Here is a 15,508-nt window from a genome sequence, read left to right on the forward strand (position 1 = left end):
TCTGTAGTAAAATTTGTTTTAATTTCTTTTATCATTTGATTGATAAATAATTAAGTAATTAATAGTAATTGAGTTTTAATTGTAATTTTAATTAATTATTTTTTCGCGGGAAAAATAAAAATTATGGGAATTTGGAGATTTAATTTTTGAGTGAAATTTTTGAAAAAATTAATTTGCGGCTTGAAATTAATTATGAGTGTAAGTGTAATTAGTGTTATTAAAGTGTAATTAGTGTAATTAAAGTGTAGTTGTGGGTGTAATTAATTTTTAGTGAAAAAAGTGATTTTTTTTGTTTATTAAAAAATTTTGTTTGGGAGAAATTTGAATTGAAGATTTTATTGATCGTGAGTTTTTTCAAAAATTTATTTATAAATTAGTGATAAGATTGACATATATTTTATTTTATTAATTGACTAAAAAAAAGCGGGAAATTTTGTTGGTTTTAAAAAACAAATGACAGATGGCGCGAAAATAAATTTATTTTAAATTTAGCTGTCAGATAAAATGGACGGCGATGATAATAATGATAAAAAAATGGGATTTTATTATTATTTAAATAGTTTGGATGTTAAAAATATAAAAATTGATTTAAATAAGGAGTTGATTGATAAAATTATATATTCCGGAACTCGGTTTGGTAAAATACGATTTCCGGAGTCGAAAATATCAGAGGTAATTTTAAATATTAACAATAATTTAGGGTTGCAAAATTTTGAATTAAAAATTAAATTTTAAATAAATTTAATTACTAATTACTTTGTAATTAATTATTATAATTATTTTCATTGATTTAAAAAAAAAATTTATTGATTAACTTAAGATTTAATTAAACGACGTTCAATAATTTTATGATCCTGAAGTTAGCAGACATTTAAAAATTTTTGAATTTTCGTATTTCAAAAAAGCAATTGCAAAAAAATAAAATAAAAATATACACATGTAGAAAATTTAATAAACTATAGGTGCAATTTTTTTGAATATTTTTTTTTTATGTTTTGTCGTCTAAAAAAAAAATCCAAAAATTATTAGACGTCTGCTAACTTCAGTATCATAAAATTTTTGGATTTTTTTTAAACAATAAATTATTAAAAAAAAAAAAATTCGAAAAAATTGCACCTATAGTATATTAAATTTTCTACATGTGCATATTTTTAGTTTTATTTTTTTTTTAAATTAAGTCGTTCAAACAAAAGTTCGAAATGATCCCGAAGTTAACAGACAATTTATAATTTTCGGAATTTTTTTTGCAACAAATTTATGAGAAAAAAAAAAAACTAAAAAAATGCACATGTAGAAAATTCAAAAAACTATATGTGTAATTTTTCAAGATATTTTTTTTTTTTTATTATTTATATTTTTTAAAAAAATCCAAAAATTATTGACGTCGGCTAACTTCAGTATCATAAATTCGAAAATTCTTAATAAATTGTCTGCTAACTTCAGGATCATAAAAACAATTAATTTTTTGCAACTCTGTTTAAAGTTTTTTAATGAAGTAGCTTTAGATTACCAGAGAGTCGAGTCCAGATTAATTTTAGAAAGAAAACTCGAAAAATATTCAAATTGGAAAAAGTCTGTAGTTAAATTAACGAGCAAAAAAATCGATACTGGAATGAAAAATTTCGAGGTAAAAATTAATGCAATCAATTAATAAAAATTTTTTTTTATCCCTCGAAGAAATGAAATATAAATAGATTAATTATAAAAATTTTAATTAGGAAATAAAAAAAAAATTGCACTTAAATATTTTGTATGTACGGCCAGAAGTTCATGATGCACTGAGTCGAATATTTCTACTCTGTCGGAATGTTTCATACATGAGTTTATTTTCACCAAATCCTGGATGCTCTTTAACGCTCGAACAATTCAAAGCTTCTCAACTCGAATACTCTTCAAAAATAATTAAATACCTTAAAGAACAATGGGTTCAACAAATAGTTGATTCTATTTTGATCGGATTTCGTGACGTCAGCAAAGGGTTTTTTAAAATAAATCAAGTAAACCCTCGAGTGTATGAAGTTATTAAAATCAAACGCTTTGTCTCGCTTACAATACAAATAATGCAGGTACCTTTTATTCAATAACAATAATATTTAAATAATGACTATAAATTTTAATATAAATTAAAATTGTAATCGTATTTTCTACTCATTCCGGTCAGGGTAAAAAAATTCAATATTTTTTTAATTAAATAATAAGTTAATTATTTAATTTTTTTATTATTAATTGGAATAAAAAAATTACTGAGTAAATTTAATTTAATTATTGATTGGATAAAAAATCACTAATTAAAATATATATGATATTTTATTAAAAATTAAATTATTAGAATACTTTTAATTATCCGTAAAATTTAATTTTTAATTTAAAAATTTTAAACCCGGATATCTACTAAAATATCAAATTTATAAAAAAAGTCACTAGAACACTTTTTGTAGGAAATTTTATCCCCTACAAAATTGTATTCACTAATTTTTGACGTATCTCCGATATTTTAGCCATAATATTAATTTATAAATACAAAAATTAATTTTATTGATAATTAACTGAATTTAATTCTTAAAATTAAAATATCAGTTTAATTATCAAAAATATGAAAAAAATCTATAGAAATAAAATTATAGAGAATTAAATTATCTACAAAAAAGTATTCTATAAATTTTTATATAAATCTCATAGTTGCCGAGTTTTTTAAATCTTAAGCTTTCATTTTATTTCTTCAAACGAAAAAAAATAATTTTTTTTGCGATTTATTTTAGACTTCACTTAATACGCTCATTAAAACTTCAATTAGTCAGTACTTATCGTTATTAACAACTTCAGAACCTACGCAAGAAATTTTAATGCCAGAAAATTTTAACATCAATTTCATAAGATCAAAATTTCTACTCGAGTCATCAAATCCCATTTTTGAATTAAATTTAATAGCCAATTATAAAGGAATTAATTACTCAATGAACGTAAATAATTTTATACGGACGTTAATTTGTATAATTGACGAAGTTGTTATTCAACTGCATGAAATTACAAATCCACAAATTTTATTATTTAATAAACTAAAATTCCCGCCTGATTTATTTCTCTCCCCTATTGGACTTATGGACGATTCAATTGTTGATGTAAAAAAAAGTATTGAATTTATTTATAGACCGAGTATTTGTTTATTGGATGAATTTTCTAAACAATATGATGAATATATCGAATTATTAAATCTAGATATCGAAATATTTATCAGGTAAATTTTTTAAAATAAATAAATTTTATTACACTAAAAAATTTTCAGTGAACGCGGATTAAATCCGAAGTGAATGGAGATCCGGTTACTTATTGGTATTTATGTAATCCCTTTTAAGTGAAATTCACTCTGAAGATCTCGAGTTTATTTTAGTAATAAAACTCCGAACTGGAATGGATACGGATTTAAATAAAATTCAGTTCACTCCAAAATCACTCCGTTGGAAAAACTCCCTACTGACTCCGTATGCCGAGTGATTTTTTTTGCACGCCTCGGAAGCGATTAATAGCTCTTGAAAAAACAATTTGTAATTAATTAACATACATTTTACACGAATAACAAACGTAATGAATAATTTACTGGTTATAATTTGAATTTAAATTTAATATTTATTTAACAATAATATATTCTCTAGTTTTCGCTGCATATCATTTACAATTTTAATAAACATGAGAAAATATTTTGTCAAAATTATCCATTAGTTCCCGCATAAAAAAACTTCATATACTTTAAAATATATGAATATTATAATGTGATATATTGCACACTATATAAAATAATATTTATATTTTTGCCGTATTAATATATGATAATATATTTCAAAAAAATATATTGCTACAATATATTAATTATCTATTCATCAATAAAACTTTTTAAATGTATGTTTAGTATGTAAATTAGGGTGGGTTGAAAAAAAACTTTTGCACGCCTCGGAAGCGAAGCGGAGAAGTTGTGCTTTATAACCAACCTGTCAAGGTCACACGATTTCCACTCATTAAAGTGCATATATTTTTTTTCTATTACTCTTACACATTATGAAAAACACATCAATATAAAGCTGGAACACTAATAAATAATCCTGATACTTTTTTTAATTTGTCTAATATGTATTAATATAAAAAAAAGTTCATTAAAAAAAATTTATCGTGGACGTCCATTAGTCTGTGGTTCAAAAAAACGGCGTGGTACGGATATCTCGAGAACGACTTGACGAAACTACTTAATTTTTTTTTCAAAATTTTCAGAAATAAGCAAAGAAGGTTCCTTTCGAAAATCACTACTGTAGGCCTTCTCGTTTTTTTAAAAATAAATCATTACGGTTAAAACCGGCAATCTTACATGTAAACAAACACACACTGCCGCCATTTTTCATTAGGAATGTTCTCCTTATTTATTTTTTTTTTACTTTTATTACCGTATATTTACCATGGAAATTTCTATGGGAAAAGAGCGGGATATTCAATTTTATTCGAAATTTAACTTTAAAAAAAAAAACATAACATGAGCTTTCGAGGCGTGCACTTTTGGATTTTCCAAATTTTCGAATATTTTTAGTGAGCAAATTTGCCCCAGGCATAGAAAATCAGCTGAAAAATATGAAATCGTTTTTTCAGAATTTTCGGCTGGTCCATTTTGCCCCAGGCGAGGCGTAGGGGTAAAAATGCGAAAGTATATTAAATTTTTTTTATTTACACGATTTTTAATTAGACGAAAAAAAAAAAGTTTTTTTTTATAAAAATTTCAGGGGGGTCTTCTTGCCCCACCCTCCCCTACTAAAATAAACTCCCCTTCAAAGTGAATTTCACTTAAAGGAGATTAAATAAAAACAAATAAATCATCCGCTCTGCATTCACTTCGAATTTAATCCACGTGTACTCTGAAAATTTTTTAGTGTATAAAAAAATTGAAAAATTTTTTTGTAGTATTTTTTTTTTGGCAAAAAAAAAAAAAAAAAATAAAAATAAACAGAAGTTTATTTTTTAAATTTTTTATACCCACAAAAACTCAAAGCACTCACGCATAATTATTATTTTTTGAAGCGAAATTCGTGAAAAAAATTTCGATACACATGAAATATATGAAGCAATAATTTATTACACATCGGAACTCGATAGTTTGGATGCTAAAATACCAGATATATTTTATATAAAGTCATTTAAAATAAAACTGGAATTCAAAAAATTTTTGATAGAAAAATATAAAAAAATAATAAACGGTTTTGTCGATGTACTGACAGCTCGATGTAGACAGAAAATAAATACAATACTTGCTAATTACCTTAGTATTGAAGATAAGTTAATTAAAGACTCAGATTACATTGAAGAACTAATTAAATTACAAAAATATATCGCGGATATTCCAGAGCAAATAATAAAACTTCGTAATGAAATGGAGTTCATAATTACCGAGTACGAGTTACTGGATACGATAAAATACAATATTTCTGATGAAGATTTTGCTATGAAATGGGAGGCTATTGGGTATCCATCGAAAATAGAGGGTCAAATTGAATTTGCCGCGGAAAGAATGAAACGAGAGTTTGAAAAATTTATGAAAATTCAAAAAAATGACCGATTGTTACTGGAGGAAAAAATTAAAGTATTGACGAGTGACTTTGAAAGGATAATTGGCTTCAGTGAGATTGATAGAATAAATGAATGGGCTTTAGAAGTCAAACGGACGAGAAAATCATTAGATTATTGTAGGACACAGTCGCTAATCCTGAATCAACGTCAGAGTTTTTTTGATTTACCAGTCACGTCTTATGAACATTTAGAAAAACTTATTGACGATTTTGAGCCTTATGATATCCTTTGGACGACGGCCTCAGGTATAATAGATAAATTTCTAATGATTTGGAAAAATAGGGAGGGTAATTTTGAAAATTGTGAGGAAAATTTTTGAAATATGGTAAAATTTATAGAGAATTAAATTTTTAATAAAAAAGTATTATATACATTTTAACGTACACTGTAAAAAAAGCGGTGTTAAAAATAGAGTCAATTTAACACCGCGTGGTGTTAAGAGAAAATAAAACCGGTGTAGGTCGTGTAATTTAGAGGTGTCAAAAAATTCCACTTATAAGGAAATTTTTCAACACTGGTAAAGAATATTTACACCGGCTGTGGTGTTCTTGTAACACCAATTTCGGTGTTGAAATTTAACACCGAAAATTTTAACACCTACTCCGCCTGGATTTACCCCGGTTTTTTGAAGTGTAGATTTAGTAAATATAGGTGTAATTAAGTGGTGTTAAAATACTGGTGTTAAATTGGTGTAAAAAATTCCATTTATAGGGAATTTTTTTTAAAATCGGTAAATAATATTTACACCGGCGGCGGTGTTATTGTAACACCAATTTCGGTATTGAAATTTAACACCGAATATTTTAACACCACGCCGCCTGGATTTACCCCAGTTCTTTTTTGCAGTGTAGATTTAGTAAATATAGGTGTACTTAAGTGGTGTTAAAATACTGGTGTTAAATTGGTGTAAAAAATTCCATTTTTAGGGAATTTTTTTTAATATCGGTAAATAATATTTACACCGACGGCGGTGTTATTGTAACACCGATCTCGGCGTTGAAATTTAACACCGAAAATTTGAACACCTACACCGCCTGGATTTACCCCGGTTTTTTGCAGTGTAGATTTAGTAAATATAGGTGTAATTAAGTGGTGTTAAAATACTGGTGTTAAATTGATGTAAAAAATTTCGTTTATAGGGAATTTTTTTTAACATCGGTAAATATTTACACCGGCGGCGGTGTTATTGTAACACCGATTTCGGTGTTGAAATTACCACCGAATATTTAAACACCTACACCGCCTGGATTTACCCCGGGTTTTTCAGTGTAGATTTAGTAAATATAGGTGTAATTAAGTGGTGTTAAAATACTGGTGTTAAATTGGTGTAAAAAATTCCATTTATAGGGAATTTTTTTTAATATCGGTAAATAATATTTACACCGACGGCGGTGTTATTGTAACACCGATCTCGGCGTTGAAATTTAACACCGAAAATTTGAACACCTACACCGCCTGGATTTACCCCGGTTTTTTGCAGTGTAGATTTAGTAAATATAGGTGTAATTAAGTGGTGTTAAAATACTGGTGTTAAATTGGTGTAAAAAATTCCATTTATAGGGAATTTTTTTTAACATCGGTAAATAATATTTACACCGGCAGCGGTGTTATTGCTGTAGTAGAACAGCGGTGTTATTACAACGCCGCCTGGATTTACCCCAGTTCTTTTTTGCAGTGTAGACTTTATAGATTTATATAAAAAGTTATGTTTGTGGGAACAAAAATCTTTTAGTTTATTTTAATATTAATGCACGCAAATTCATTGTTTGCTTAGCGCAGTTACATTTTGTTTTCCCTTCTTTATGTAGATTAGACTGGGCCAAAAAAATTGACTTTTTTTTTTTTATAGCTATATCGAGAATATTATTCAGAATGACAAAAAAAAAATTTCATGAAAGTTTGAGCCCTTAATATTGATTTTAAGAGGTCTATCATCGCTATTTTTAATTTTAATTCATAATTTGATGTTTTACGTCTGAACTGCTAGAACATTTGAGTAAAAAAAATGTTGGAAAATCCAAAATTGCACACCTCAATCGCTCATTTTATTTTTAATCATTACTTTTATTTTTTTTTTTTTATTGGTATAAAATTTGACCCATTTTAGTGTAACCGAAAAAGTCTAGAGATAATTTTATGTGAATGAATGAGTCAAAAAATTTAGAGCGATCATAAAGCACACCAGCGCTTTCGCGCTTGAGGTGTGCAAAATTCATTTTTACTTATTCTTATGTAAAATTCAATTCCCTACATAAAAGGTCTGATTGAAAATTTCCGTCAGATTAAATTTTTTCGATTTAACATTTTTACTTTTGAATTTTGTAACTGACGAATCAATAAATATCTAATAAAGACCATGGCAGATTTTTTTCCGTGCTGAATCATCTTTCGTCTATCTCTATTATTTATATAAGATATAGCGTCTTAAAAAATACAAACTTTTTGTCGGGTTCGTTTGGCTAAAAATTGCGCGCGCATCCACAGCCAAACGGAATTCTGTTTCAAATTCTCTAGCTCCTTAGTACCGGATTCAATCATTTTTTTAGCATCAACAATAGTCATTGCGACGGCATACACTTGGCCAATATAGAAATTACTCTCTTTCGAAACAAATTTATGAATATTGTCATAGATTTATAGGGCGTTTTCCCTATCCCGAAATTCCCATAGAATCTACTCAAATGGATCAAAATCCGCATAGAATCCTTCAGACTTGTATTGGTATTTAAGCGGCTTGTGCCCCATTCCAATGGATTCTATGGAAACTTTTGGATAGGACTAGTGTCAAGTAATTCGATACTCATTTCTTATCAGAAATCATCGACTTTTATCTTAAATAAATTTTTATTTTTTATTCGCCTTATTATATAGAAAACGAACGAGTTATGCGATTATTTAGAATCAAATCTAAGAAACATGACGACACAGACTTCATTTATATCTGCAATAATAGTTATTGCAGTAGCATTGTGCATTTTGTATATATTTATTACAAATTCATCAAAGCGCGACAATCAATTGCATGAGGACCAACCGATAAAGCAGAAGGAATCGAATATTGAACCAGTCACAGTTGAAAACAATTCAAATACCGCCGATGAATTGCCTGCGGACCCATTCGTGGAGGTCAAAAAATTGATGATTGACCAAAATGTAGGTGAAAAATATACAACACTTGCAGCCGAGTATGCCAACAAAATGACGACAGCATTCCAAGAGAAATTCATGGAAACTAAAGACGGAGTGTTAAGACCAAAAACTTCAGACCTAAGTAATTTTGGAATCGGATTGTTATCAATGTATCAATTAGACAATGAAAAGACCAAGTATTTAACGATCGTTGAAGATTTGATAACAAAAATGGAAGAAAAACTAGAAGAATTAGGCAGCATGGACGAAATCCCTTGGCAGGATAATTGGTATGCTTTGTCCATCACATATCCTCGCTTGCTCGCGATGTACGAGTACATTGGAAACAATAAAAAGATTAAGGGAATTTGCCATGATAGAATTATAAAATTACTGCCCAAATTAAATAAATCATTAGGCTACCCACGATTTGGTCATCACATTGTCCTTATGGGGATTCCACGTTTATTAACGAATAAATTGAACGACCCTCCTCAATATGAAAGAGATATAAGATCACCGGAATTCCCACTTCTTAAAAAAGAATTGAATAAAGACTTCAATACAGTTACTGACGTACAAAACGGTATTTATCAAGACTATTCGTGTATTCATGATAACAACGTCCCGACGTTTTCAGCGATACTTGCACTGGGAGGGTTTTGTGTTGATATGTACACTTGGCTCGGTTTTAAATCGACACTCGTGAATTCTGTAAAGAAAATATTAGACAAAACCATCCATCCAAATTTGGATTTTATAGCCTACGGTCTGTTTGGCCGGGATCCGAAAATAACTTGTAACGAAGTTTTAGAAGCGCATTGGCCAAATATTACAGAAGAAATTGAAATTTTGACGTAAATATATTTCCTTTCATTGGTCTCGGCGTATTCAAATCAAGAGATTTCATATTTTCGATACGCGTTCAACGTGAAAATATTGCTGCCTACCAATTTAATGCATCGTATCAGCAATACGCTCTTGGATGGATTCAAATGCGTAAGTTATATCTCGTGGGAGTTGATTATAGTTCATATGAAAGTAAAATGGAGTAGAAGGATCTAAAACTACAACCGGGTGTCGTTTCATTTGCTGATGATAATCATAATAAATTTGATGAATTTTATACTGATAGCTCTACATCCGTTTACTCACGTTTGTGTGAAGACATTGAATCATATATTGGACATTTGAAAACTCGTAGTGACAAGAAACTACTGTACTGGTTCAATAGATACAAATTTGAATCTTTCTATGGAAATGATGTTGTAATTTCGGAAATCGGTGTCTGCACAGACAACGGTTTAGTTATGCGTTATGAAATTAAGAATAATTCTGGTAAGACATTGAAATTGATATCAAAAGACAAAGATATTGGTGAAAGAATGCATTATAAAGCTTCTCCTAATGATCCCGGTACAGGAACTTCTATCCCTAGCGACAATGGACCGGTAACAGTTAATTGTTATCAGCTATTTAAAGAAAACATTAAGCCTACAACAGTTGATTGGAGTGATGCAAATAATTCTATGTCATTTACCTTTGAAGACGAGAAGTATTCAATCGAACAGCATGATAAATATCATATTGTCAAATGCAATGATAAAATAATACTCGCGGGTGATTCGAGCAGTTTGCGTGAAAGCAGTATTACTCATTACGATACAACGAGTAATAAATATATAGAATTCAAAAGAAATCCTAATACACTTATGTACTCACTCAAGTAAAGTTAATTAATGATACATTTATATGAACATTTAAAAAATTGATTACAATTAAATTTTTTTTTGCCGATTTGGTAGTGACCAAATTTGAAGATATCTAGCATGTAAACTGTTGGACTTTAATAAAAATTGATAAGAGTATGTTTTAACTTCCCGCTAAAAAGTCGGAAATTTTCTAAAAACTCGGGAAGTATCGGTTTCATGATTAACGATCGGTAGCTACTACCGATTATTTTTCAGTAGCAGCTACCGATTATTTCGGTACCTGCAACCAATTGATTTTTGGTAGCTGTTACCCATTCGTTTTTCGGTAGCTTTTCTAATCAATCAACCGACATTTCGGTATTGAGGTGATCGGAAGCTTTAATGGAAACCCCCCGGAAAAAAAATGATTTTGCCTAATTAAATATAATTATGTGTGATTAATGATTGATATGAAATCATATATAATCATATCTACCTCCATATATAATTGGGTATGACGTTATATATTATTTGATCTGATCATGTCTGACCAATCCATTATGTCTCGATGTATAAAACTATATATAGGTCTATATACAATTAGATCTGATCAGTCATGGCTAATATAAATTCATGTATAGTCGTGCATAAGTTTATATATGATTAGATCTGATCAGACTTCATTGATATGAAACCTATAAATATTAATATTCAATTATGTATATAGGTCCTATATATATATATATATATATTACAGAATATGACAATTTTTGAATATCAATGTTATTAAATTTTTATTTTGTCAAACTTAAATCCCCAATACTTAAAAATGTTCAAAGGTTTCGAATATTTATAAGTTAACAGATTTGATTATATGTATCTAATGAATTCTATTGTACACGGAAAGAAATTTTCGTTAAAAATTACCGTTAAATTCACTGTAATCGTGGGACGGATGGCACGACCTAATCATTTGTCGGTAAGTAAGTTAATTTTTAACTTTTTTTCAAAAAATTTTACCGTAGTCTACTGTAAATTTTATTCGGTATTCGGTAAATTTTATGAAGTCTACCACAAAATGAACAAAATTTTTCGTAATTTTTATTTCAAAAATGGTAATAAATAAAAGCGCCGCATTATTTCCCACGATTACAGTGAATTTAACCCCACTTTGCCCGCAGAAATGAAAAATTTTTTTTTTCAACGGTAACTGAAAATTTCTTCTATTTACTTTGAATATCATTAAAAAAAAAAAAAAGATTTAGCGTGTTTGAGTCCTCGAAAACTTGTTATTTCTTTAAGTACCCCCTTTTGCCCCTCCCTCCCCTATATTGGCTTCCAACTTTTATTCTGAAGAAGTTTATAAGCTCCCAAATAAGAGAATTTTTTCCGATAATTTATTCATGTTAAGTATAATGTATTTTTTTTCTAAAAACGTGAAATAATCCTATGACTGCTGCAATGGCGTTCAGAAAAAAAATACACTACTAAAAGTAAATATTCTATCGGATAAAGTGGAAATCTCTTTTGACCAAGACGAATTTTCTTTAACCAAGAGAAAGTCTTTTGGCTCAAGAAAATCTTGACTCGGTTCCTTTTAGAAAATAACAGCAATTAAAACATTAAAATAATTTTTTTTTCATTTTTATACTCCATTTATATTAAAAGTTATTTAAATATTTTTTTAAACTAAGATTGGGTAAAAGCTGAAGAAACTTGGCTAGAAAATCCTTTAATTAGTATCGATAATAATCAATTAGAAAAATCAATTGAGGAAATGGAAAAAAAAATTTACTATTGTTCCGAAATATTTAATAATCAACCAGGTAATAATCAAAAATATTTTTTATTCAAATTACTTCAAGTTCCCTCCTCTTTACGTTCAGTTGCTTGAACCCCCCACCCCATCTCTTCCCACTACTGCTGGTAACCATAGCAACGCTCCCCACTTCTTTATATCGTCATGGCAACGCTCCCCACTCCCTACCGTTGCTATGCTGACCCCCACTACCAACTGTTGCTACGGTAACGCCCCTTTCCAAAATAGTTACCATAGCAACCGTATAACAGAAAACTGAATTTTAAAAAATAAAATAATTTTTTTCTTCGAAAAATAGATATATTAAAAATAACTGCATACATTAATAATAAAATCCAGTCATTCAAACCGTATATACACCTTATAAATATTATTGAATTTCCTGGAATGAAAGAGCGACATTTTGATGAAATTAATGAGCATACAGGAATTCAAATATCCACTCCAACATGTTCTTTGACACTAAAAAATCTACTTGACCTTCGTATTATGGATTATATGGAAATTATAACCCGAGTAGCTGATAATGCACGACAAGAATACTCTATTGAAGAAGCACTTGACAACATAGCGGTGTCATGGCGCAATATTCAGATCGAAATAATTCCGTATTCAGGGAGCACTGAAACGTGTATTGTTAATATTTCAAATGAAATTATGACTAAACTTTATGAAGATCGATCAGAAATTGAGAAGATTTCGAGCTCGAATTACAGCGCAATGTTTGAAAATTTCGTTAACGAGTGGAATATTAGTTTAGATTCGATACAGAAAGTTTTGACTACTTGGACAGATGTGCAAAAGTTTGTTTATATACATATACATATATATATATAGCGCTAGTAGCGCTAAGGATTGGTTGACTGAATTATATTATAATTCATATCTGTGGTATTGATTTTTTAGAATGTGGATATATTTGGAACCCATTTTTAGTAACGAAGGTATCAGCAGACAGCTGCCAGTTGAGTATAAAAAATTCAGTACGGTTCAACGGAATTGGAGACGTATTATTAAAAAAGCACAGGCAAATCCTTATGTATTGGTTTTATTATTACGGGGTTGAATGGACCATGTCCGAATTATTCCAATCAAGACATTAAAGCCTAATTTATTATAGAGAACAAATAGCGCCATGGGTTATTGAGTAAAAATTGAAACGAGTCTTTTAGGGAAACGGGTCTGAGATACAAAACAAAGAGGATATTTGTGATTTTTTTTTCAGAGTACGTTCGTTATTAAAATTCTTAAAATTTGTGATATAATTAAGCATCACTCCAAGAATATTCTGTGAAATTTTCGTAAAAAAATATGGAAAAATAAGCCAGTGGTAGTAGGGAGAGACGAGTCACTTAAAAAAAGTCTCCATGCCGTAGGCAGGATAACTCATGACTGCCTTATCTGAAATAAAAAAACCAAAAAGATTTCTTTAGTATATGAGTTTATTTTAGATTTGAACGAAGAATTTTTTTTTTCAATAACTACTTATTTTTTAATTAAACAAAAAGAAGAAATTTTTGGAAAAATCAATTTTTTGATTTCACCTTTAGCAAAAATTCAAAAATGAATATTTTGTTTATTCCTTCGTTCAAATCCAAGATAAACTCATGTACTAAAGAAATCTTTTTGGTTTTTTTATTTCAGATGAGGCAGTCATGAGTTATCCTGCCTACGGCATGGAGACTTTTTTTAAGTGACTCGTCTCTCCCCACTACCACTGGCTTATTTTTCCAAATTTTTTCATGAAAATTTCGCAGAATATTCTTGGAATGATGCTTAATAATGTTTCAAATTTTGAGAATTTTAATAACGAAGGTACTCTGAAAAAAAAAAATCACAAAAATATCCTTTTTTTTTTTGTATCTCAGACCCGTTTCCCGCCTTAAGCAATCTAAAAGTTCCAGAACTGATTAGATGTTTAAATCGATATATCGATTTAATAGTTTCAATATTCAAAAACAACAGAACTTCTTTTTTTATTTTTTGAGTTCCATTTAAATTTCAAAATCTATTTGACCGAAATGTTTTCAAGTTTGCGCGAAAACTAAGCGCTGAAAATTTCCTTCGTTTGTCATAAGAGTTATCTAAAAAATTTTGAAAGTTTTTCCACCCCCTCCCCTCCCTAAGATTTCAAAATATCGACATTTCATGAAAATTTAATTTTTAAAAATTCCATTGAATACAAAAATTTCGTTTTTTTAAAAAATAATTTTCAATATTTTTAACGGCAAATTAGAAAAAAAATAAGAATAATTAAGGGGTAAAATAAGTCATTTTCTGATTCAATTTGTAGCAAATAATAATAGCGGGTAATTTGGTCATGGTTAAAAACTAAAAAAAATAAATAATAAAGTAACGAAAAATGTCATTTTTTTAAGGTATTACAATTATGCTCAGATAAAAATTTACTTCAACAACTCAAAGACTGCATTCCTTTAATAGAATTTGTTAAAAAGGGTTTGATAAAAAACGCCCATGCAATAGAGCCTTATGTAAATAATAAGAGCTTTGAAAATATAAAAACGTTCGATTGCAAAGCACAAGACCAAGACTAAGAGCCAGAGCCAGACGTATAAATAACGAGTTATTTTTATCCCCTAATCGATTTATCCCGAAGGAAATTTTTGAAATTACCCGGTCGATGGAATTACATAAATCAACAGCCAGTAAATTACTTTTTAATTCCTCATATTAAAAAATTTATATGCAACTCAAGCGTACTGACGAAAATAAATAATTGATTTTTACTTTGGATGAATTTATTTATGGAGTCGTCTGGATAGAGGAGTAACTTAATTTACATGAATTTATTCGAAATCAATATCAGTAATAAACAGTAAATTTATAAGCGTTTGAAGTTAAACAGAGCAGTATTAAATGCTTTGAATTTCAATCATTGTCATCTAGTTGTTTAATCATGTTAATGTAACCACGTATTGAGTATTCGAATCGATTCGTATTTGTCATAATACCCTTGTGGATTATCATTTTCGGTAATTGTTGGCAATAGCGACTCCACACATTTTCTAAAGTTCCAAGTGCTTACACATTAAAGATCTATAATTAAACTTTTTCCACGTGTTCTGCTACACGGCGGAAAGAATTTTCTGTATGCATTTATGTCTATAACACAAGATATCTATCCGAACCTTGTAACTAAAGTGTGCAAAATTGAGCAAAAATGACAAAAATCATGTTGATTTTCCAAAATAAATTTAATAAATTTCTAATAAATACTAATAATTAATTTTATTAATACCGTAAGATG

At 28.8% G+C, this 15,508-nt stretch overlaps 1 protein-coding gene and 1 pseudogene across 2 annotated transcripts; both read left to right on the plus strand.

Moving 5' to 3' along the window:
• The first annotated feature begins 401 nt into the window (after positions 1 to 401).
• On the plus strand, positions 402 to 14,959 carry LOC130665371 (dynein axonemal heavy chain 1). Of its 2 annotated transcripts, none has more exons than XM_057465712.1 (9): positions 402 to 672; positions 1,484 to 1,627; positions 1,719 to 2,066; positions 2,760 to 3,235; positions 5,056 to 5,846; positions 12,116 to 12,247; positions 12,539 to 13,043; positions 13,147 to 13,279; positions 14,619 to 14,959. In XM_057465712.1, the coding sequence occupies exons 1-9, from the start codon at positions 505 to 507 to the stop codon at positions 14,793 to 14,795; spliced, it is 2,874 nt and encodes a 957-aa protein (XP_057321695.1). In that variant the 5' UTR covers positions 402 to 504; the 3' UTR covers positions 14,796 to 14,959. The 2 variants fall into 2 exon arrangements, with proteins under 2 accessions (XP_057321695.1, XP_057321703.1); XM_057465720.1 differs by having other exon boundaries at positions 551 to 672; positions 1,500 to 1,627.
• Positions 8,488 to 10,494, plus strand: LOC130665385 (uncharacterized; annotated as a pseudogene).
• Positions 14,960 to 15,508: the final 549 nt, after the last annotated feature.

The sequence above is a fragment of the Microplitis mediator genome, chromosome 1, assembly GCF_029852145.1.
Source record: "Microplitis mediator isolate UGA2020A chromosome 1, iyMicMedi2.1, whole genome shotgun sequence".
Lineage (NCBI taxonomy): Eukaryota > Metazoa > Arthropoda > Insecta > Hymenoptera > Braconidae > Microplitis > Microplitis mediator.